Raw genomic sequence first — 24,840 nt, 5'->3', positions numbered from 1 at the left:
CTTTAGCCTCTTCCTACCTTCTCGAGGAGCATACCTGGCCCCAGTGTGTAGGATCTGCAGCGCCCTCTCCGACAGGGAGCCCCCTGCATGTTTTGGGAGGAGGCGCGTGCTTGGGCAATGCAGACACACGCGCCCTCTCCTGCCTCCTCGCAGTGACGCCCAGGATCCTGAGAGCCATGGCAGAGCGCCAGTCGGAATTCACGCATTTCAAGCGGATCCGCATTGCCACGGGGACCTGGAACGTGAACGGAGGCAAGCAGTTCAGGAGCAACCTCCTTGGCACGGCCGAGCTGGCCGACTGGCTGCTCGACTCCCCGAAGCGCGCCAGCCTCACGGGACCCCAGGGTGAGCGCCGCTGCCTTGACCGCCACATGCAGATTCCGGGGAGCCCTGGGTTTCACCTCTTCCGCAGCCCGGGACTCCTGCGATTTGGTATTTGGTGTTCTCACACCTCAGAAGGTTTAGAAAGGGCTGTGGTGCGGGTGTCCAGAGCACATCTGGACAATTACTTGACAAATGTGTGGAAGCATCGTCGGAGTGGGGGGGTCTCTCTTTTCCCAGACGGAGGTTTCTCGGTTTGCAGTTTTGCTCACCAGAGCCATCTTTGTCGAGAGGAGGACGTGGCCCCTTGAGCCACGTTACTGTAGGAAACCGGGCTGGAGCCAGGCACACACACATTTCATGTTGCTGCTGACCCGGAGCATCTGCCCCCGCCTTCTCTCCAAATGCCTCTGTCTGCACATTCACATTAAGTCATCACAAAAGAATTGCGTGCCTTTTAAGAACAAAATAATTCTTAAGTTTGGCACTTCACCTTTGTCTTACATCATGCAAGGTAATGCAGAAAGGGCCTCACGGTGCAGGATTTGAAGCATAAATGATTTTCTGCTGTCAACGTTATCGTGGGGCTGGCTCTTCCCAGCTGCCTCGGATTCTGCAAGAGAGCCGGCCTCCATTCTCTGCCGGGGGTTGGGCAGGAGCCGCGCGTTCTCAGCAGCCGCCCCAAGCCATGCCCAGAGCCCGTCCCTCACTGTCACGGGCAGTCTGCAGCCACCCCTGCTGCCATGAGGCCCAAGCTGGCTTGAGTCCACAGGCTGGGGTTCCTGGGATTCTTGGGTCGGTGGTGACCATTCACAGTGCCCCCCCCACCCCGTCCGGGGCAGGCCCTGTACGTGCCGAGAACATGAGAGCAGCCCCAGCTGAGGGAGCTTCCTTCCCCCTTCTTGGAAAAATGGCTCTTCATGTGCCTGCAGGGATGGGTGCGTGGTGACAGCAAGCCGGCTCTTCCTTTGCAGGGGATTTTATTGGGATGGCGGGCTCAGCAGTGCCCCCACTAGAAACTCACCGGGTTCGGGAGCGGGGAGGGGTTGTGGGGACTCTTGCCAGCAGAGCAGACAGATGGGTATTTTTTTCCTTAAACAAAGAAAAACTCCAAGCCGCTTAAGCTTGTGCTTCCAGGTTGCCCTGTGAGGCCAACAGGAAAGGAAGTGGACGGCCTGGCCTCCCCCAGTGGAGTCAGGGAGGGCGGGGCCTCCCTTTCTGCAGCGCTGGGAACGGCAGCCTGGCCTGAGGGCTCAGGGGCTGAGTGGCAGAAGGGGTGGGGGGGCGCCCTGGAGAGATGCGGCCAGTGGCTGCAGGGGCCATATTAACCCCTCTGCTTCCTTAAAGGGGCCACAGAGAGGATGGATGAGCACCACCTCACCCTGCTGTGTTCCCCATAAAATACGTTTCTGTAGGAGACCTCTGCGGTCCCCGAGCTGGGCAGGGTTTCCCCTCCGGTCACCAGGATGGCAGCCCCTGGGACAGAACCACATCAGTCTGTCATGAGCGGGGCAAGGCTGGGCCTGCACTGGGCAAAGCACGGAGTTGGCGAGCGTGAGACGTGCCTTTGGGTCTGATGCGGATGCTGGGGATGCACGTGATATGTTGGGGAGGAAGAGGAACCCACAGGGCCGTGCCCTTACTACCTGCCAGGTGGGGCGGGTGTGGATGCTTCCCGTCGCCCTCGTGAGGTGGCGGTTATCGCCCCTTCTGCAGACAAGGGAACAGAGGCGTGGAGAGGTCACTAACGTGTCGCAGGATGGAGACCGGGAGAGGCCATGGGCACCGGGGGAGGTGAGGGAAGGTGGGGATCAGTGTGGAGCTTCACTGAGTCATCTGGACGAGTGCACCCGAGCAGTGGCACACCTGGGCTCAAACGGGGCACACGTGGCACCCCACACGTCCACAAACGCACACCTTGTGCTGTCTGATTTCCCTCAACTCCCACCTTTCCCCCTAGATGAGGACAGCCCAGCTGACATATTTGCCGTCGGGTTTGAAGAGATGGTGGAGCTGAGCGCAGGGAATATCGTCAATGCCAGGTGAGCATCCGGGCACGAGGGGTGCAGGATTGCACCCTGAAACTCACCCAAGGTTTTCCTGAGCCAGGCGCCTGGCCAGGAGCAGGACACTGGGTCCATCCTGCTGCTGCACCCACTGCCCTGTGACCCTCGGGGTGTAGGTACTCCCGATTGCACTCCCCCCTTCCCCTCCCCCACACGCAGATGTGCACCTCTGGTTCCTCCTTCTTTGCAAATTAAGGAAATGGAAGGGCAGGTTAGTACTATATATTCTCGGACATGCGTGGAGGCTGAGTCATGCTGTGAGCTGGCGTGTGCACACGCCACAGGGTGGGGGCTGAGGGCCGGCCTGGGAGGGTGCTGATTCACCTCTACCCGGGAAGGTGCTTCTCTTCTCTCTACAGACACAAAGAAAACCACTGCATTAACGTTTTGTTTGGGGTCAACTGGACCTTTTCTTTTCCTAGTTTAATTTCAAGGAGCTTTCTGAACAAGTAGTAAAACCTGATCTCTGCAGCTCTTATGAGCAAGGTGCTGTGTCGGGTTTTAGGTGGCAGGGGTCGGATGAGGTATGTGCGATGATGTGTACGACACAACCAGAAATACACGGGTAGTCCAGTGCAGGAGTGACGGCATGGCACTAACATGGGCGTGGGGACAGTGTGACACTAGTTCTATAAAGGGAATAAGGGCAGAAGGAGCTTGTCAGTGGGAGAGCCCATGTCTAGCAGACTGTAAAGTGTCATTTGATTCTTGTCTTTACCAGTACCACCAACAGGAAGATGTGGGGTGAGCAGCTCCAGAAAGCCATCTCACGCTCTCATAGGTACATTCTGTTGACTTCGGCACAGCTGGTGGGCGTCTGTCTGTATATCTTTGTACGTCCATACCATGTCCCATTCATCAGGTAAGAACATTTCGTTTATGAACATCTGGGGGGCGTGGGGTCGTTTGTCTTGGTGTTTTGTTCAGACTTCCTCTTCCTCCTCCCCTCCTGCAACAGGAATCAGGACTTGCCATTATTCTAGATAAATGTAGCAACCCCCCAAGGACAAAGCAGGCTGAATAGAATATTGTCTGACGATTAAAAAGCCACAGTGGGAACCTTGCGGGCCAGGAAGCTGAACTCTTTCAGAAGGAGTGATTGTTGTCCTCCCAAGCTCGGTTTTGTGCAAGGAAAGGGATTCCTTATTGAAGTTTTAGACAGGAAACCTCTGACCAAGAGCTGAGTAACTCATCAGGAAACGCCAATTCTTTTGTCTCTTTTTAAAAGAGTTCTAAATAAGATGTGTGGGCAGAAAGCCTCTGCTGCTGTTACCCCATTGTAATGCCCCTAAAGTGACCGCTTTGTGTGTGTCAGATAGGGAACACTCAGCAAATGGGTGTCCTCATAGGAAAGAGTGTGTGCATGCATGTGTGTGCGTGTGTGCATGCATGTGTGTGCGCACGTGCGTGTGCGTGTGTGCATGCGTGTGTGCGCGTATGTGTGTGTGCGCATTCATGTGTGTGCGTGTATGCATTGTGTGTGCGTGTGTGCATGCATGTGTGTGTGTGCATGCATGTGTGTGCGCGTATGCATGTGTGTGTCTGCGTGTGTGTGTCCGCGTGCATGTGCGTGTGTGCGCGTGCGTGTGCATGCATGTATGTGTGTGTGTGTGTCTGCGTGCGTGTGTGTTTAAGGTTTGGGAAGAACTCACCTTTTCCTTCAATGACTCATAACTTCCCACTGCTACCTGGTCTCACTCATATCCATAGAATTTCCTCCCATGCCAGGCTGAAGTCACTGCCTATGCCAGGCTGAACTTTTCCCCCTCCCGGTTGAACACCTCTGAATATTTAGAGGAACAGAGGCATGCTGGGGGCAGTGCGGGGAGAGCATGACTGTGCCCCATGCTCACCGTCCTCTCCTTTGACTTTGGGAAAATCTTTAAGTCCATGTCCGCCTCAAGTGTTTGTTCTGGCAGTTGGGCAGTGTCCAAAGTGCGTGGGTGAAAGCAGTTATTCCCTCACCTTGTCTGCCCGCTGACAGTCCCAGGGAGCAGGTGTCTGCATGGAAAAGCCTACGAATCCCTGCACAAATAACTGGACGATTCCTGCTTCTTGACACTTGTTGGTTACCTGATGGCACCTCCTGCGCTTTGCAGGAAAGTGAGGCGTCTGGCAGGGTGAGCTGTGTCATGGGCAACAAGGAGGACGAGAACTCGGGAGCGGAAAGCCGGGGTGGAGGTGAAAGTTTCCCGGGTGCCTTTGTGAGCTCAGGGCACTTGAGAGTTGGGGCAGTGGAGACGGTCCTCCGGGCCCCGCCACAGGGAGAGGAGAGAGGTCAGGAGTGACGGCCGGGGCAGTCACCGGGTGGCCTGGCCGCCCAAGAGGTGATTGAGCAGCCCAGCTCTTGGCCGCCGCAAAGCTGGTTCGCGCTTCTCCGTCCTAGCGGCTAAGGAGCCACCGCATGTGCACCTTCTGTGTTGCAGGGACGTGGCCATGGACACGGTGAAGACAGGCATGGGGGGAAAGGCAGGGAACAAAGGGGCCGTGGGCATCCGCTTTCAGTTCCACAGCACCAGCTTCTGCTTCGTGTGCAGCCACCTGACGGCCGGGCAGTCCCAGGTGAAGGAGAGGAACGAAGACTACAGGGAGATCACCCAGAAGCTGAGTTTCCCGATGGTGAGAGCACCGTGGCACGGGTGTTTGGTGGCCTGGAATGTGACCGGGGCGTGCGTGCTAGCTCCCTGCTCAGTGCGGCCCTGTGCGTGGTTTTCTGAGTTGCTGAGAGAGGCCAGGCATCGGGGTGTGACTCCGGAGGGTCCCTGCCCCCGGGAGGGGAAGTGACTTGGGCTGGGACAGTAGAGCTAAGTCCAGGGGATGTCCCTGGAGCGTTCTGTGCCCTGTCTCTGTTACACATTTCCCGAATGTCCTTATGCACCCTACATTTTCTTTGCATTTGTGTGCGTTTTCTGATTTTCTCATTCACTGTCCATGCTTTGTCCAAGTTGGTGAAGAACATCTGAATCCAAACAGTACGAGACTTGGTTTTCTTAAGATTCATGGTCTTCAGACCTACCTTCTGTTGCAGCTCAGATAAGAAGGCCTGTTTTGTTTTTTTTTTGGAATCTGTGTATTCATGTTGGAGGAGCCCTAGATCCCCCCACCTGGTCTCCCCGGTTGCTGATAGCGTGCACCATGCTGCCCTCTAGTGGTGTCAGGGGTTTCCACCCCAAAGCCCGCGGAGGGCCTTTCCAGACTCACATTCAGATGTTCCCCTTCCTGTGCAGAGATGATTGCCTGCACACCTTCAGCCTGGTGCAGACCCCCTGTCTCCCTGCAGTGAGGGGAGGCCAGCTCTTTCCGTCCCATGTCCTGCCTGTGTCTGTGACACAGCTGGCTGGGTCATGGAGCTCCTCCGTGTGAGCCCAGATAGATCCCATAAACCTGACATCCTGTGTACGGGGCTGCACAAGTACTCCAGGCGAAAACTTTCATTTTCACTAATAAATGCTGTAATCTCTGCTGTAGTTTCTATTTCTTGGATTAAAGAAGAAACAGACAGGGTTGGGAAATTTACAACATGAAGTCTTCTGGGACTACAGAGGACATGGTGCATGTTTTCTTTGTGTGTCCATTTAGTTAAAAAATAAAGTCCCTCTCTTCTCACTTAAGAGTGCTATTTTGAAATAGTAAACTTTGGACACATTGAAACTATTCAAAGGGCTTATAATGGAGCTTTTTTTTTCAACAACAGAAATATCGAGGATACCTATAAGTTAATACTCTATACCTGTGCTGCCCAGTAGACAAGCCACAAGCAGGTATTTAAGTTTAAATTCATTAAAATTAAATGAAATAAAAAGTTCCTTGGTTACACTGGCCGTGTGTCTTGGCGGCCACGCAGTGGCTGCTTGTGGCTGGTGGCTCCTGTTTTGGAAAGTGTGGATGGAGAACATTTACATCACTGTAGAACATTCTCTTGGGCAGCAGGGCTCTACACACTCATTGATTTGGTTGTGATCATGTTAATCTTCTGTCCAGATTACTGCCGTGGGTTGCAGGGAGTGGAAATGCCACATGAGGATAATAGAAACAGACTTTGGAATTAGGCAGATCTGAGTCCAAAGTTGCCTTTGTTACGCATTAGTGATGAAACCCCAGGACAGAGCCCAGCACAGGTAGATGGGGGGGGGTATGTTGTGGCCGCTGTCATTGGCATGTGATTCGTGGCAGGCAAGGAGGGACGAGGATCCCGTGCTCTCCAGGGCTGCGCTGGGGGACCACGGGCGCAGGGTGGGCTAGACAGGGCGGGGGAGAAAAGAATGGGGCAGAGGGTCACAGGGTGGAAATGGATAAAATCCACGACACTTTACAGAGTTGCCCATTTCGAGCATTTTTATGTTCTTAAGCCTGATCCTCATAACACAGTGTTTGGGCAACTCGTCTTTGGATGTAGACATAATGAAAGCAGCACAGCCCAATCTCAGAGCTGGGGCGGGTGCAGTGAAGATGGGAAGTCATGCTTCCCAGTTGGAGATGAGCTTTCTCCAAACCACTCAAAAACACCGTCGTTTAAAATGAAGGAAGGGGCGCCTGGGGGGCTCAGTCGTTGAGCGTCTGTCTTCGGCTCAGGCCGTGATCCCGGGGTCCTAGGATCGAGCCCCGCATCGGGCTCCCTGCTCGGCGGGGAGTCTGCTTCTCCCTCTCCCGCTCCCCCTGCTTGTGTTCCCTCTCTCGCTGTGTCTCTCTCTCTCTGTCAAATAAATAAAATCTTTAAAATAAATAAAATAAAATGAAGAAAGCCACGTAAATGCTCCTCAGTAGGTGTATGGGATTAAGGAAAGATGAGATGCTCCATGGGAAGTCTTTTGTTAAGTAACATTTTAAGAAAAAACACACATCTGTACCATCTGCATGGTGAGTTTCCCTCCCACTCCTCCACCTCCTCTGCAAATGGGCCGAAATGACTGTGATTTTCTTTAACAGGGAAGGAATATTTTTTCCCACGATTATGTGTTTTGGTGCGGCGATTTCAACTACCGCATCGATCTCACTTATGAGGAAGTCTTCTATTTTGTCAAACGCCAAGACTGGAAGAAACTTCTGGAATTTGATCAGCTGCAGCTACAGAAATCAAGTGGGAAAGTAAGTTGGGCTCTTAAGTCAGCAGCACACTCTGCTGGAGTCAGAGCTGCTTGGAAGGGCCGCGCATCCCCATTGAGTGCAGCGCTGTGTGAGGCTGCTGAATGCTGACCACCCCACCAGGTACTCACGGGCCAGCCCTGTAGGGTCTGCCGTACTTATATGTCCTCAGCCACCGAGTGACACTCCAAGCACTCTGTTTTCGGGAGATCTCTGTTTCTCAGTGGTGAGCACACACACATTAGAACAATATTTGATATACTTTATATACCAGCTGCTGTGGATAATCCTCCAGACCATCCTACAAATTAGGTATTATACCCATTTTATAGACAAGAAAACTGAGGCCCAGGTCAAATGAGTCCAAGATCACACAGTCAGTACACAGGGCCATCACACAGATGCAGTCCACAACTGTCAAACTACAGAGTTCATGTTTATCCCCTACATGACGCATGTGCAATTTTTTTAAAAGATTTATTGATTTATTTTAGAGAGACAGAGCGTGAGTGGGAGGAGGGGCAGAGGGAGAGGGAGAAAATCTCAAGCAGACTTCCCACTGAGCGTGGAGCCTGATACAGGGCTCAATCTCATGACCCCAAGATCATGACCTGAGCCAAAATCAAGAGGCAGATGCTCAACTGACTGAGCCACCCAGGTGCCCCCCCATATGCAGTTTTTTAGTGACTCCTTAGACTATGACATGATAGGAAAGATTCAAGTATGGGATCTGTCCTCAGTTCTTCAAGGGCACCCTGGCCAGCTTCCAGATGACCCAAAGTGTATCTTCTCCAGCTTATACCGTCTGCTCGTTTTGGTGCCTCTTAGCTTTGTAGCAGGTGGGGCTCAGATGACAGAAGCATGGCCCCGCTCCATTTACCTTTTGAAAATAATACAGCTGGTCCAGTGTGCGGAGCTGGGGGAGGTAAGGTCTTTCCTACAGCGAGATTCAGACATCCTCGAGGTTTTCTGTTCACTTCCCGCTCAACCCTGCCCCGGATTGCCAAAGGGTGGCCAGATGAAAATGTAACCACACCTTTCCTCTCTAGAACAGGTTTTTCTTCCTTCCTCCTACCAGTATTGTCCACACCCTTCCACAGATGCACGGAGAGAAGTAGTGAGGTCTGTTCCAGGGTCTTCTCACCGCCCTGGGGCTGGATCCAGAGCTAAACAGAAACAGAATTTAGTTTCAGTTCTATGCTTCTATTTACCCAACTCATTTAGTTAGCAGATATCAACCAAGGCCTTGTTAGGTACGGTCTGGCGTTTCACCAGGTCTGGTGCTGAACGGATGGGCACCTGGGGTCCTCGCCGCGAGGTGATACGTTGGACACCCGAGGTGGGTGGGAGATCCTGGGGTGGTGTGTAAGTCAGTGGAATGAATAATCATCACTCTGTTGCTAACAAAATAGCACACACGTGTTCAGTTTTAAACGTACTTACAACTATGATGTAGATTCTGTGTCTTTTTAGGAACAGAGCACTCTGGAATGCGCTTTTCTGTTTTTTGTTTTTGCGTACGATGTACAGAATCTAGGAGAGCTAAGGTGGTCTTGGTCTTTTCTCCCAATAGATTTTTAAAGACTTTCATGAAGGCGCCATTAATTTTGGACCTACCTACAAATATGACGTTGGCTCGGCCGCCTACGACACAAGTGACAAATGCCGCACCCCTGCCTGGACAGACAGGGTCCTGTGGTGGAGGAAGAGGCATTCTTTTGACAGGACAGGTGCGAGAGATGTGTGCGCACTCAGAGCTGGTGGAGGGTGAACGATCAGTAGCGTAGAAGTCAAGTCAGTCACGTTTATTCAGCACAGCGCCCTTTGCTACATAAATAACATCTTTTTTGATAACCCCAAACTACAGGAAAGTCATTCCAGTTGGTAGCTCCTAAGCTTTGGAATTTGTGCTTTGGGGAGCTCCCCAGCTCGCCCTGCCCCCGCATCACGGCTGTCTCCCCCCCACATACACCACGCCATCTGCCTTCCATTCTGGGTGGACAGCAAGGAGAGAAGCCGCGGCTCTCCCTCTCCGGTGACTCACCCTCTCACACACGTGCACTTGATCAGGCGCATTTCATTCAACCAAGCGCTGACCTGCTTAAAGCTCCAATTCCACATCGAACATGAGCCAGACGCAGGAAAGAAGAGTTTTTTCTCAATTCATTGTCAAGTACGTTTTGAATTGTTAGTGATGGCCAACTAGAAAGGGCGGTCGATTTAGAGCACCTAGAGGTAAAACAGCTCTGCTTTTCTGGCGAGATGGACGCAGAGATTTCAAAGCAGGGAATCCCGTTGTTCAGCTCAGTCTTTGGACATCTGTGGACATCCCCCGGGGCACCGAGAGGCAGGCGCACCGTGATGTCCTTAGCCGCGGCTTTGCCTGCGTAGGGGGCTGCAGACTTCCTGTGTTCCTGTGGGCCCTGGGACGGGCACCCCAACAGCTACGTCTGCATTCCCACTCAGCTTGTCCACCGGGGAGGAAGTAGGCAGCGCTGGGTCATCTCCATAGATGATCTACCCTAGACCCCCCCAGGCCAGCTCGGCAGGGTTTCCGGCCCGGCAGGTTAGAGCAAACGAGTCTGAGGCAGGTGTGTCTGTGCCGTAGATCCCTGGTGTAGGCTTCCTCAGTCGGCATTCCCATATGTTGATACTGTTTTCTGTTGTGTGTGGGTCTCTTGATTGGAATCCCTGTGAGTAGCTGGAGAACTCAACCTTCTAGACAACTATGTAGATGCTGACAGCACCGTCAGACATTCCTGGTCTCCTGGTGCCCTCCAGTATTACGGCCGAGCTGAACTGCAAGCATCTGATCACAGGTACGGTCCTCGCCGCCTCGGGCACGTTCTCCTGGGCTGCGGAAAGCGACATCTGCTTATCCCCGTAACCCCACAAAGAACAGACATGTGGTCCCCCCCGGGATGCGTGTGTGCACACGTGTGAAATATGGTAAAGAACGAAGAATAGTGTGATCAGTAGCTGTGTCCCCACCACCAAGAATGAATCCGTGTTGGTATTGTAATTGCTCAGATCATAAAGGACCTCATTTATGAAAATTGCAAAGATGCAGCCTGTAGTATTTTGCAATTTAAATTCCTATAAATGATGTCATTGTGCAACTTGCTTTTTCGTCACTTAATGTCTTTGAGATGCAATCACGCCGGCATTAACAGACCTGGCTCATTCCCTTGTAATTGCTGTTCAGTATTCCACTAAGTATATCGATGGAATTTACCCATTTACCTACTGGTGACATTTTTCTTCTAATATTTTATCATTACAAATGCGAAATGGTTTCTAAGTATTGGATTCTGAGTTCTTAAATGCTCTGAGCTGTTGGTTTGGCCTGACGTGTCTTGCATTATGGATGGAACACAGCAGCAGGGTCAGTCAGCTCGGTGTGCACTGGGACCAGCCACAGAGGGAGATTAGTCTCATGGAACATCTTTAAAGAGACAGAGGATGGCATTTGAGGGTGTGAATAGGAAGGGTTTGATCTTCCCATGGCTGCTACCAAAACTAGCCTGTCAGTTTCAACTTCTACAAGGAAAGAAATTAGGAGAGAGAGTTGGTGATCAAGAGCTGGTCAGCCAGTAGGTCTAAAACTTCAGATATTCTAAATTCTTAGGAAACCTGTTGTGGCAAATCCACACCTAGAAAGGAACCTTGGAAAATCTCCAGTTATAGGACTTTCTATAGCAAAGTATTGGTTTGCAAGGTCAGCGAGTGTCTTTAGAAGCAATTCATTTAACTTCTGTTCACCGAAGGGCCTTGTATAGCAGGCCCTGTCCCTGGCACAGTGAACAAAAGAGACAAGACCATATTCTCATGGAATTGTCTAATGAGGATAGACAGACAGTAAACAAATGTGAAAAGGAAAAATAGTAGTGACAAGACTCAAAGGGTTGGTGCTCTTTTATACCCAGTGTTCAAGGAAGGCCTTTTGGATATGATGACCGTGGAGCCCCAGACCTGAAAGAAGTGAGAGTGTGAGCCATAGGGGTGACGGGGGGAGAGCATTCCAGGGTGAGGCGGCGAACCTTCAGGGATCCAGAGAATCGAGGTGGAGTGGAAAGAGTAGAGGAGGTCATAGGAGCCAGGCAAGCAGTGCAGGCCGTGAGGAACCCCGTGGGCCACAAGAATGTTGGGTTTGACTCAGGCTGAAGAGTGGCATTATCTGATGAGGTGTTGACAGAATCAGCCAAAGGGAGTCCAATGGGGCCAGGGAAGAAGCTAGTGCAGTAAGCAAGGGTAGTGCCAGCCTTGGACCAGGTGGTCACGGGTCCCCATGGCCAGAAGCAGTTGGGTTCTTGATAGATTTTGAAATTGGAGCCCACAGAATTGCCTGAGGGATTGGATGGGGTTTTGGGGGGAGCAGATTTGAGGAGGACCCCAGAGTTTGGCCTGAGCAGCCGGAAGGACGGAGTAGCCTTTGCTCAACTGGGATGCTGGGAGCTGCAGATCTGGACATACTGGTTTGAGGTGTGACTTAGACATTTGTGGATTTTTCCGATTACAAAAGCAGAGCCTTTCAGTTATCGACAGTTAGGGGAGACATACGTCCACAAACAAACCCTCCGTAGTTCCACCCTCTGAGACAGTGTCTGCAGTGGTCTGTTGGGTGTCATCTGCATTTTCCGTGTGCATTAGAAGGCTTTACACCAAAATGTTAACCTGTGTGCGGCGTGTATGTGCTCGTGTGCAGACACCCTTTTACATACATGTATGCATATAGGGACGTTAGGATTATATTTTGCAGACTTACTGTTTTGCTTTACTACATTCATATTTTAAATTAAACGTTTTATGTTGGGGTAATTCTAGATTGGCATGCGACTGTAAAGAATAATACAGAGCTTGAGTACTCTTTCCCGGGCCCCGCAGTGAGGAGATCCTGTCACTCTGTAGCACAGTGTCACCACCAGGATAGCAGCCATGTCACTGTCAAGACACAGAACATCTCCTTCATCAGAGGGATGCCTCCCGGCGCCTTTTCACAGCCCTGCTCCCTAACCCCTGTCCGCCACTGCTCTTCTTCTCCCTTTCCATAATTTTGTCATTCCGAGCATGTTACATAAATGGAATCAGAATGCGGGGGGGAGGGGGGGAGACTGGCTTTTTCCCGCCAGCCTCATTCTCTGCAGATTCATGCAGTCGTCCCGCGTATCCGTAGCCCATTTGCATCCCTGCTGGGGGCGCTGCCCGTGAGCATCTGCACCTGCCCCTGCCTTCCTCAGCAAGGAGGCTTCTCTTAAGCATGTGCAGTTTCTCCCAGAAGGTTTTCTGCCACTCACTTAGTGCATATCCCTGCATCAGATTTTTCTCCGTCTTCTTTTTTTTTCTAGATGCCAAAAAACCCCAAAAATCTAACAATGGCGATACAAATTTGTGGGAGGAGCATACTGATTATCACTCACATCTCTTCATTTTTGCAGTGTTCCCTGGTTTTAAAGGTCACTGCCATATCATCTACTATTTTGTCTTCTGTTTTGTTTCCACTTAATGCTGTATTATAAAAGTCTTCAGGAAGATTACATAATCTTCATAATAGAGGATTTCCTAAATTTTTGTAAAGAGAGTAAACCCACCCCTATATCACAATGGCAATAAACAGTTGCATTATTTCCTGCTGATCTGTTTTCCTGGGTATGTCAACTCGACTTCTCTGACATTATTCTTATTAATTGTGTAAAATATTATCATGTGGCTGCACCATAACCTGTTTCCCTGTCATGGGACAGATAGACTGTTTCCCCTTCCCCCTTCCATCAACAGTGCTGTAACAATCATCCTGTGTACAAATCTTTATGTGAATCTCTGGTCACTTTCTTAGAACAGAGTCCTAGAATTAAAATTAGTAGGTTAAAAGAGATGAACATTTTTGAGATTCTTTTTTTTTTTAAAGATTTTATTTATTTATTCATGAAAGACAGAGAGAGAGAGAGAGGAGAAGCAGGCTCCCAAGGAGCAGGGAGCCTGACGCGGGACTCGATCCCAGGACCCTGGGATCATGACCTAAGCCGAAGGCAGATGCCTAACCATCTGAGCCACCCAGGCTCCCCATTTTTGAGATTCTTAACAGCAATTGCCAAATAGCCCTCCGAAAAGTTTGAACCGCTAGCCAAGGGGGAATTCCCACTTCTCTCCGTCCTTGGCAGTACTGACTAATACCACGTAGAAAAATCTCTGCTAATGGCTGGCACTGTTTTTTCTAAATCACCCTTAGGTGAGAATGCCAAGACAAGGCTAAGATTGGGCAAAGATAGACTCTGAGAGCCTAGGACAGCACAGCCAGGTGCCGGCGCTGGGCTGGGGCCACACCCGTGGGTCATCGATGTTCGCTCTTGACAGCGGAGCTCTGGGGATTGGGACCTGCTCGGCCCCGTCACCCGTCACCTTCTTCCCTCCGTGTCTAACGCAGACCTGTGCTGGCGATCGTGGAGGTGGAGGTTCAAGAAGTCGATGTGGGTGCTCGGGAGACGGTGTTTCGGGAAGTGTCTTCTTTCCAGGGCCCCCTGGATGCCACCGTCGTGGTCAACCTTCAGTCACCGACCTTAGAAGAGAAAAACGAGTTTCCTGAAGATGTGCGCACAGAACTCATGCAGACCCTGGGCAATTACGGGACCATCGTTCTTGTCAGGTAATTAGTGCCCCGGCTGGTGCGGGTCCCATGTGCGTGTTGGGTACATGGCCGGCCAGAATCCACAAGAGCTGCCGGGTCGTTCTTGGCATTGACTTGGCCCATCTCGTTCATTCTAGGATCAACCAAGGGCAGATGCTGGTGACTTTTGCAGACAGTCACTCGGCTCTCAGCGTCCTGGATGTGGACGGTATGAAGGTAAGTCGTGCTCAGTCACCCGTGGAGCGGGGGGCTGCTTACTCCCCAGAGTCTTCTTGGGGACCACATGAGGGCAGAAACTAGCACCCTTCCTTCTGGTGTCTATTTCTGGTCCCCTCGTTGAAGTCTCTAATGTCCAGCCCTGGCCACTTGCAGAATTTGGGGGGAAGAGCAAGTGTTAAAGATTTTTTTTTTAATTTATTTGAGAGAATGAGAGAGAGAGAGAGAGAGCACATGAGAGGGGGGAGGGTCAGAGGGAGAAGCAGACTCCCTGCTGAGCGGGGAGCCCAATGCGGGACTCGATCCCGGGACTCCAGGAACATGACCTGAGCCGAAGGCATCCGCCCAACCAACTGAGCCACCCAGGCGCCCCGGAAGAGCAAGTGTTAGAAGGTAGATCCCCCTGAGTCACTGGCTCTGTCTCAGCTCACACCTGCGCATGGGAGGGCATTGCAGTCCTTCTCTTTAGACAGTGTACTTTGGAATATGCAGTGTACAGGAGTTCGCATTTTGACAATATCCTGGTTTTACGTTCACATGGGATGAAAAGCTGGAGATGATAATTCAACTTTTATTTGGGCCAAACGTGAGCTCTGCTGATCTTGCCTGAGGTCTAGACCCTCAACTTTTTTGGCAAAACATGAAGAGTAGCCTGCTCCTGATGCAGGAGTTTGAGCCGGATGCCCTTTGAAAGCAAAGGGGGTGGTTCTGAGGTCTGTACTTCTTCTCAGATGGCCACTCTGTCCTCACAGGTGAAAGGCAGAGCCGTGAAGATCAGACCAAAGACCAAGGACTGGCTGAAAGGTTTGCAAGAGGAGATCATCCGAAAGCGGGATAGCATGGCCTCCATGTCCCCCACTGCCAATTCCTGTTTGCTGGAGGAAAACTTTGACTTTACAACTCTGGATTATGAGTCAGAGGGTGAGTAGCTTTGCAAGGACCTCTTGGTCATTGTGGCAAGGCCAGCAGGCAAAAAGTTCCAGCAACCAGCATGAGATTTTCAAGACCCCTTCTCACACCTAAGGTGACAGACGGTCCTTGGAGCACAAGCACTATATTCCATGTGCTCAGCTGGGCACTGTGCACATCTAGGGGTGATGCATGAAGCGGTAAATAAGACCTGGAGCCATCTGAAATGACAGTGAGAACAGTGTTTTTGAGGCTGTCTGGGCTGTGGGCTCAGTCCGTGTCTCAGGCCTGAATGGAATCGACGTCCTGTACCTGTTGACACGTGGGTGCCCCCAGGCTGCTAGAGGCTGGGCCACAGGTGTCCCGACGCCCAGCAGCAAGCCCTGATGGTGAAACAGACCCACTGGCCAAAGGCTATGCCATTTATCCTTATTGTGTGCTGACACATTTCCTTTCCCAAGGGGATATCCTCGAAGATGACGAAGACTATTTGGTGGATGAGCTAAGTCAGCCTGTGGTCTCAGACGGTGAGATGGGCGGGGACAGCCTCTCCGAAGCCCCCAGCTCCACAGCAGCGGTGCCTGCTAGCAAGTCACCTACGCTCACTAAAAAGAAGCAGCACTCGACCTACAAAGGTAGCTTGGCCCTTCCTTTTCTAAAGAGCCTCTGGCATCGAATCTGCTCTTTCTCTCAGCACCAGGGCATTGCATGAGGCTACCAATTAAGTGCTCACAGCCCACGCTAGAGCTGAAACCACAAGTCCTAGTAAGTGGGTGGAAACCGGGCTCTGGGCCCATATCCAGCTACCACCACACTGATTTTCTCTGTGCTTTTTATTTATTTATTTTTACCACCGGTACCACTATAGCACCAGATCCGTGGTAATCGCTGCTTCCTCAGTATGTTTAAATGGCCACAGCCCTGAATTGGTTTTACATTTGTAATTCTGTTTTTCTTCTCCACAGTGTATGTTTCAATCCCGTAAGAGACACAATTATTTTTTTATTGAAATATAATTGACATACAACGTTATATTGGTTTCGGGTGTCCAGCTTAGTGAACTGTAATTCTGTACATTACACAGTGCGTGTGGTTACCATGTGTCACCATATAATGTTGAAACAGTATTATTGACTGTATTCCCTATGCTCTACTTTTCATCTCTGTGACTGATTTTAAACTGTAAGTTTGTATCTCTTAATCCCCTTTACCTATCTCCCTCTCACCCTGGGGGCAGTCAACAACCAGTCCTCTGTATGTATGAGTCTGTTTCTGGGTTTGGGTTTTTTTTTTTGGCTGTTGTTTGTTTTGTTTTTTAGGTTCCACATGTACGTGAAATCATACTTGTCTTTCTATGTCCAACGTATCTCACTTAGCACACCCTCTGGGTCCATCCAGCATCTACGTCCTGAGTGCTGGGGTCTGGTTACATTCCTGTAACATGGTATTACACAGTAATATGATACATTAGCATCATTCTATCGTTTGAGACTTAAGCAAAGAGGGACTGAAAGTCCCGCAGATTAAACTGCAAAGCCCTAGGTTATATGGTATAATGGCCCTTTTGAATAAGTTTTAAAGCCCGCTGGCCTTTCATGGGCTGGAAGTTAGGGTCGTTCGTGCCCCAGACTCTCCCACAGCCACAAGTGGATTCCCTCTGCCTCTCACTGTGCCTTCCCCATTGGAGGAAAGCTCTGTCTGGTAGGTTCGGCAGCTTAGCATGTGTCAGGCCCCTTTGAGCTGTGCCTGAGAATACAGAACAGGGTGAAAGTGAATTGAGATGCTTCCCAGGAAAGGTAATTTGCCAGGAGAGGTGCACACACCCCCAAGCCTCTTTGTGCCCTGGTCCCAAAGGCGGTTAGTAGCCTGGCTGCATTGAGCCATCAGGAGCTCTTAGATGTACAGTTGCTGATCCCCATCATGGAGATGTGGGTTTTGGCAGGGGTGAGCTGGGACCCTGAAAAATCTGATATTTCATGAAGCTCCCCAGGTGACTGAGATGCATGGCTGGGTTTGGGGACCACTGCCCAGTCGAGGTGGTTCTGTGCACTCAACATCCAGAGGGCTCCTGCCCTGAGTAGAAGTGGCTGAAGGGGCACGCTCTTCAGACAGCAGGCGATCCTTTTCTGCGGGAGTGGCCATCATTCAGGAAGCCTCTCGAGGGGAGGGCACATATGTGCACCAAGACCTCTTGGAGTGAAAAATTAGTAGAGTGGCATGGGGCTATGTGGGCAACCTTGCCACCTGGCAGGTGTCGAGAAGGACATGTCCTCGATGCTATGGGGGTTCAGGCATTCCCATTAGAAGGAGAAGCCCTGCCTCTTCCCAGCTCCAACCTCAAAAATACATGGGTTTGAGCCGTTGGAAATGTGAGGGGTGGAGTGTCTGAGCCAAAAATCGGGCTGTGTTGTAGTGTGGGAGAGAAGACCTGCAATTTCCCTGAACTTATGTGTAATAAGTATATATGTAATAAAATCAAAGCAGCCACGTCCTCACGCCCCTCCGAGCTTTAGAAGGTATTTGCAGGACAAGTCAGGAGGTCGATCACCTGTGAAGTAGCTGGCAATGGGTGACGGTGAGCAGGGATGCCCCATACCAGGAGCTTGCCCCCGGATGGCAGGCTACCCTGTGGGCAGAGGCAGAGAATATTCTCAGCTTCCAAAACAGCTGTCCTGTGTTAGAGTGAGGAATTCAAACTGAGGGGCTCTGGTCTTCAAGTGTCTCCTCTACTCTGTGTGAGTCTCCTTCATTATTTCAGAAGGAGACACCCCTACCCTTGGAAAAATTTCCATGTCTGGACTAGAAGCCTTGTCCACAGTTCATCTGTTCCAAGCAGGCAGTGGGTGCCCCACCCCCACCCTCCTGTGCCAGCAGAGAGGGGCCCCCTGCCCTGCGGGTTCGGTTCGGTTCCGCACAGCCGGTTCGGTTCCGCGCAGACCCGAGTCCGGGCCCTGCCTCATGCCTCACTCGCATTCCACCATGTCCTCCAGATGATGCTGAGCTGGTGGCGCTAAAGCAGGAGCTGGAAGCAGTTGGAGATTTCCGGCACCGTTCTCCAAGCAGGTCTCTGTCGGTTCCCACTAGGCCTCGGCCACCTCACCCACCGCAGAGACCCCCCCCTCCAAGTAAGACTTTGTTGCTTTCGGCTTCCACCATGCCTGCTGGAAATAACCCCCTATTTCCTGCTACTCAACACCTGCCTCTGAGTCGCTGCTGCCTCGCTGGGTCCCCAGCGCCTTCCCTTGCTCAGGCTCCTTTCTGTGTTGATCCCAGAGATGGTTGTGTTTCTCACAGCAAACTACGTGATTCTTGTACACAGCTCTTCGCCTTCCCGTTGCCGTGGTTTGCATTAAGGGGCTTGCTGCTGGAGATGGTAGAGAATGGAAAACTGAGGGGGCCGCCAAGCAAAGACCTTTTAGAACCTTCCTCCGCAGCCCCGCAGAAGTGGCCTTCTGTCCATGCCTGCTTCCCCCCTCCCTGTTTCCCAGGGCTCCAGGAAGCCCCGATACCTGGCACTGCAGGCGTCCTGGCTTCTGTGGGCCCACACCTGCTGCCCTTGGCGTCCGGCCGCCTGAGGATGGGCCCTTCCCAGCCCGGCCCCGAGGACGGCGCTCCTCCTCCTGTTCTCTCCTCCAGAGCAGTCCTTGGCCCCTCAAGCTTCCCTTAACGACCTAAAAAGACATTGGTGATGGGCTTTTGAGCACTTTCTCTTTTACCTCTGCTGTTTACTTCTTCCCCCCCCACCCCAAAAGTGTGACGGTCAGACACAGAGATTTTCCCTCAGGCTTTACTTTCCCATTAGGTTCATCTTGGCTTACGTCACATTAGTAATCGATGGCAAGCTGGAAGCACGTGACTTTTTAAGCATACTCTTTCCTTTTCTGAGTGAACACTCAGAGATTAAAATACTAAATAAATAGTAAAATTTATATCGTATTGTGAAAATTTATAAAAATAGATACATATAAATAAAATTTTAAAATGCACTTGATTGTCTACAAGTAACAATTGTTAACCACAAGACTTCTGGCCTTTTTCTGATTATATACATCTGTACTTAACACGCGGTTATTTATTTAACACGCGGTTATTTATTTTTTTTACAAAACTGTATCCATTCTGCTTGGTCCTTTGTCTTTCATCTAATGTCTGTGTCTTCAAATGTTCTTTTTTTTTTTAAAGATTTATTTATTTATTTTTAGAGAGAGAGCAAGCGCATGCCAGTGTCGGGGGAGGGGCAGAGGCAGAGGGAGAGAGGGTCCCAAGCAGACTCTGCACTGAGCGCAGAGCCTGACACGGGGCTCGATCTCACGACCCTGAGATCACGACCTGAGCCAAAAGCAAGAGTTGGACATTCACCGACTGTGCCACCCAGGTGCCCCTACATGTTCTAAAATATGATTTCCTAATGACTGTGTCATTTAATATCATTTATTCCCCTGCTTTGGGATTTTTTAGATTTTGCCCACAAGCCATTTTTTAAAATGGAGTCCCAATAACAGCAGTATATTTTAGACCACTCAAAAATACATTGACTTTTATATCAGATTTTTGAACCCCCCCCCAGGATGTTAGATTAAAATTTGCTTTCAAATAATACTTCTCTAGAGAATAGGCACAAACTGAGAATCAAAAGAAAAATTTAATATCGACCCTGTGGATGCCCACTTGCCCCACACAGGCTGAGACCCTAACGGCGTCCGTGGTTGGCCTGGCTCTCGGCTGCCTGGGAATTGGCCTCAAAGCAGCTGGTGACTTCACTAAGATTGAGACTCTGCCCTCGTTGGTTTTCACAGCTGGTTTAATGGTGAAAAAGTCGGCGTCAGATGTGTCCATCTCCTCTGGCACCCACGGGCAGTACTCGATTTTGCAGACGGCAAAACTTCTGCCGGGAGCACCCCAGCAGGCGGTGAGTTCTTCCGTGTTCAGCTCAAAGCAAAACAGGCCAGCATTTCAAACCTAAGGGATCTGCACCATGGTTCGTCTTCGGCCCCTAAGATCCTGTGGGATTGCCTCTTCTCAGTGAACACATACACCTACATCTCTTTACCCTCCGCCTGCCCACCAGCGCACTCCCAAACCCAGAACACAGGAGCAGATCTGTTACAGGGTTTCTGCATGGTGGTACAGAGTGTTAGAAAATCTTACTTGATGAAAAATCCCACGTGTCCCTGTGTGGTGGAACTGTTGGTTTCCAGACTCCTCTGCTGCTTTCTGAGGCTCGCCTTTGACCTTGGTGTATAGAGCAGTGCTCGATAGAAGGCAAAATAGGAGAAATTCAGATCAGTTGTCTTGAGAGAAGAGGCTAAGAAGAGGGGAAATAGGGCCTAAATAAGTAGGGGAACACTAGTAATAACCACAGTGAGGGAGGACTGTAGAGGCAGAAAGTTCCAGAGGATGGCAGTGAGCTGCTCAGGAGGACAGGAGGTGACAGTCAGTGGCATGGAGGTCAGGGCGGTGAAGCCGGGGTGCTGGGTGGAGGTGAGCTGAGCTGTCCCAGGAGGCTAGACCAGATGTCACGCGTGATAGCAGGAAGAGGGAATGACTCGGCCTCAGTAGTTGACAACAGTGAAGGCAGGTCATCAGTGGCAACCCAGAGGTTTGGGTTAAGAGGGAGAAAGGTGAAGAGGTAGAAAGAGCATTTGCGAGAAAAGAGTGGAAGGTGTTTTAATAACTTTGTTGAGCTGTGGGAAAAGTGGCTTCTGATGGTGCTTTCTGGCTTTTACCTGATTAATTAAATAGATAGTGGTTTATCCACTTTGCAAAGACCTGTAACCACCCAGTTTGGGAGAGGAGGCTTGTCAGCTCTGAATTATTGCATTCCTCTTCTTGGTATGAGAGTACTTCCAGGAGAAGGAGGCTTGGGGGTTGCAGTCTAGATTGGAGTTTGTGTTTAACTCCCATCTGATGGAGCCCCGTGCCCCTCACCCCTGCAAATTGATCAGTAGGCAGTGAGGGGACCCGGTGAGCCTGTTTTCCTGCCTCTGTTAATATGCTTTTCTTCTTGTTTCTGTCCTGAAGCCCAAAGCCAGGATGGGGATAAGTAAACCCTACAATGTCAAGCAGATCAAAACTACCAATGCTCAGGAGGCAGAAGCTGCCATTCGATGTCTCCTGGAAGCCAGAGGAGGTGAGTGTTCTCCTGGGGCTCTCCTTCTGGTCTTTTATGCATCTTCCTACTAAAAGGGGCCTGGTAGAGAAAGTAACTTTTTTTTTTTCCCCTGGAGGGAGTATTAAATTGGAAGCACCCTTTAGCAACATTTTATAAAATTCCACTACAAATGTTATTTATTACCTGTTTAAAATTATATATTTAAAATTCAGTGAGAATATAAAAATAACCCAGGATTATTAAGAAGCACTTTAAGGGAGAGACTGAAATAAACAAAAATGAATTTTAGAAAAGAATAATGGTCCAGGCACTAACTCATTCTGCCAGCTCCATAACAAGAGATAATTTGGGACCCATCCCTATTTCAGGCACAAAGTCTTCTTTTTAAATCACCAGCAAGTATAGATTCTTTACTGTCAGGCAGGGACCTCTCCCCCACTATACTGCCTCTTAATTTTTTGTTGCTGTTACTTCACCTAACCCATGTTAATCATATTAATTATAATCACATTCAAAATTGCTGATACTAATATTTTTGAGGGTTGTTGTTTTCGTTTTGATTTTGTACAAATATCTCTTTTAGAAAGGAGAGCTCATGCCCTCTGAGAAGCCATAGCCAATCACAACTTTCTATTTGCTTTTAGGCAGGATATGTAACTTATTTGGAATCCCAAGTAACATTGAAGGAGGGCATGAATTAAGAGGTCGAGAAACACTGTTGTAGGATAACACTATCATGAGTGGTTTCTTTTTTTACTAACCAAAAATAATACAGTTGTATGGATGTTAACCACCCACGTGACCACCAACTGATGAATGGATAAAAGGTAGCGTAACAACTATATAGTGGAATATTATTCAGCCATAAAAAAAGAATGTACTCATATATATGCTTTATCATGGGTGAATCTTGACCTTATTATTGTTTAGTAAAAGCTAAATAAAAGTTATATATTGTATGATTCCTTTTGTTTATTTATTTGAGAGCATCAGTGGGGTGGGGAGAGGGAGAGAGAGAGAGTCTTAAGCAGGCTCATGCCCAGTGAGGAACCCAGCACGGAGCTCGATCTCACGACCCTGAGATCGTGACCTGAGCCAAAATCAAGAGTCGGACACTCAACCAGCTGAGCCACTCAGGCACCCCATATGATTCCATTTATACGAAATGTCCAGAATAGGCAAATCTCTACAGAGAGAAAGTTACTAGTAGTTTCCAGGGGTTGGGGGGAGGAGGGAATGGAGGGGCGACTGCTAATGGGGGACAGGGTTCCTTTTTGTGGTGATGAGGATGTTCTGGAATCAGATAGTGGTGACGGTTTGTACACCTCCGGGAGTATACTAAAAAACCCCTGAATTGTATCCTTAAAAAGGGTGACTTTCGTGGCATGTGAATTATATCCCAATAAAGCTACTTTTTAAAAGTGTTCTATGAACGTAGAGGTTAGGAAAGGTTTGAGATCTGAAATCCCCCGGGGATCCCAGCCTAACATCTTCTTGGTCATGAGCCCTGCTGAGATTTTGAGATGTTTCGAATTACCTCCCCAGAGAAATGCACACAGACATAAAACTTTGCATATAATGTCTGGGCCTCACTGATCCCCCGTGAAGACCATCCCTGCTGAGACGGTGAACATGAGAAGCTGGGAGCTAAACCTAGCTGGTTGGTCCTGACAGCCCTTAGAGATTTTTTTGTTTTTAGAAAAAAGGAAGTACGTTGCAAATTATTCTTAGGATGCGAACTGCCTACAGATTAAGTGATGCAGCGAATCGCCCTGTCCTGTGCACTTCAGCCGTCCATACACTTGTGTGTTTCAGGTGCCCCAGGAGATGCCCTAAATGCCACATCCCTGAGGGACCCAGAGCCTTCCAAACCAGATCCCACGGCAGGGGTGGCCCCACCCCTGCCCCGGCGGTCTGCGCCCAGAGTCCCCGCCATCAGGAAGCCAACCTTGCGGAGGACTGGAAAGGTAAGAAGCTGTAGTGGAGCCTCTCACTGCCGAGGGGCTCCAGGGCCTGGACTCCCGTCTGTGGGGACGCTGCTTGCCCATCGCTTCCCTCCTTCACACGCCTGTGTGTCCTTGGCGCTCGCTGAGCAGAAAAACCAGGAGTCTCTCGCAGCGATGGAACAGCTGGGAGGTTATCAGGCCTCCGGAGTGTTCTGTCGGAGCCCCCAAACGAAGCCCCTGTGGGATAATTTGTTCCTGTTTGTGTGTCTCCGTATCGTGCGCACGAGGTTGCACGGGTACAGATTTTTGTTTGCCGGTCGGTGGATTTGCAGTGGGGACGCGCTCTGCGCGGCCTCTGATACCGGGGCCTGGACACCTTCTCTTGCCACTTTTCTTGCAGATTGTGTTTTGCTCTCGCTCTCAAGCTTCTCAGCCTTGCTTGCTGCTTCAGAGACATGAGTTTGTCAGGACAGTGGCAGCCCAGAGACTGGCACCTCTAGAGACATCTGGATCTTCCGTTTGATCTCGGTGTTCTAGTAACGGGACCCTCGGTAATCCGTTGGCTGGCCGTTCCCGAGTGACTGCCGCTTTCCACCCGTAGAGCGTGTGCGACGTGGCTTTGGCGCTCGCTCTGTGTCCTCCGCATTGGTCTGCCCCACGTCCGCACCTCGAGTCTGTCCATCTGCCCTGCCTCCTTACAAAGCAGACCTCTCCCTCCTCCTTTTCCTTGTGCCTGCTCCATCTTTTCTTTTAAAAGCCAGGGCAGAAATGGGTCATTTTCCCAGGCCGCCGCGCAGGAGTGACAATAAAAGCCTGGGGGAGAAGGATTGTTTCTGTGGTTGGTTTTCTAAAGAATCAGAGGAAATGCTGATGCTTTACGATACGAACAGCTCCTTCCGTGCAAAAGCTCCCTTTTGCACCATGCGGTTGTTTTGTGATGGTTTTGAGTCAGAACCAAGGAAGTGACGTTCCTGTGTGAGATTTGCCTTCTACTGTAGTTAAATATCAAAGATTTAAGGAGCAAGCCGATCCATTAGCCCTTCAGTTAGCTTACTGCCCTCACATAAGTTCCGTCCGCCTTGCATGGTACACGCCGAATTGTCCAAGCGGCAGCCTCAGAGATGATAGTTTCCAGAGGTTCGCTTTTAATAAAGGAAGAGCATAACCCCATTTCCTAAGGTAACAAAGGAAAAACTAGTCTCGGAATATTCACCGTGTGGCCCTGGTTTTCAAGTTTCCACTCCTATGTTAGTTGGACCTGCTGGTACTGGACGGATGTGTGTTCCTCCTGCGCTCTCTTGTACCGGCTCACACTTCGGCATCCCAGACATTCTCAGATCTCGAATTTGCTAGAATGTCCGCTTAGCCCCATCTCTGCTCCCCCTGTTGACACTGTCTGGGTCCGCTTAGCCCCATCTCTGCTCCCCCTGTTGACACTGTCTTGGGTCCGCTTAGCCCCATCTCTGCTCCCCCTGTTGACACTGTCTTGGGTCCGCTTAGCCCCATCTCTGCTCCCCCTGCTGACACTGTCTGGGTGCTGACCCCCGCACCCCCAGTGCTGGCTTC

General features: G+C 50.4%; 1 protein-coding gene across 7 annotated transcripts in view; it reads left to right on the top strand.

Moving 5' to 3' along the window:
• Positions 1-24,840, top strand: part of SYNJ2 (synaptojanin 2) — a 103,265-nt gene that overhangs the window by 72,960 nt on the left and 5,465 nt on the right. For 2 of the 7 annotated variants that reach the window (XM_027601885.2, XM_027601884.2), the window contains exons 12-26: positions 154-345; positions 2,282-2,363; positions 3,109-3,249; positions 4,814-5,006; positions 7,314-7,472; positions 9,043-9,199; positions 10,171-10,288; positions 13,891-14,109; positions 14,229-14,307; positions 15,060-15,228; positions 15,678-15,851; positions 18,207-18,341; positions 20,013-20,125; positions 21,238-21,346; positions 23,144-23,295. In XM_027601885.2, the coding sequence (XP_027457686.2) occupies positions 154-345; positions 2,282-2,363; positions 3,109-3,249; positions 4,814-5,006; positions 7,314-7,472; positions 9,043-9,199; positions 10,171-10,288; positions 13,891-14,109; positions 14,229-14,307; positions 15,060-15,228; positions 15,678-15,851; positions 18,207-18,341; positions 20,013-20,125; positions 21,238-21,346; positions 23,144-23,295 (2,192 nt within the window). Of the gene's footprint in view, positions 1-153; positions 346-2,281; positions 2,364-3,108; positions 3,250-4,813; positions 5,007-7,313; positions 7,473-9,042; positions 9,200-10,170; positions 10,289-13,890; positions 14,110-14,228; positions 14,308-15,059; positions 15,229-15,677; positions 15,852-18,206; positions 18,342-18,535; positions 18,945-20,012; positions 20,126-21,237; positions 21,347-23,143; positions 23,296-23,674; positions 24,827-24,840 lie in introns of those variants that run through there. The other 5 variants (XM_027601888.2, XM_027601889.2, XM_027601887.2 and 2 more) reach the window with 5 other exon arrangements.

Source organism: Zalophus californianus, chromosome 7 (genome assembly GCF_009762305.2).
Source record: "Zalophus californianus isolate mZalCal1 chromosome 7, mZalCal1.pri.v2, whole genome shotgun sequence".
NCBI classification, from domain to species: Eukaryota; Metazoa; Chordata; class Mammalia; order Carnivora; family Otariidae; genus Zalophus; species Zalophus californianus.
The sequence above is the reverse complement of the archived record's forward strand: the minus strand, read 5'-3'. Positions and strand labels throughout refer to the sequence as shown.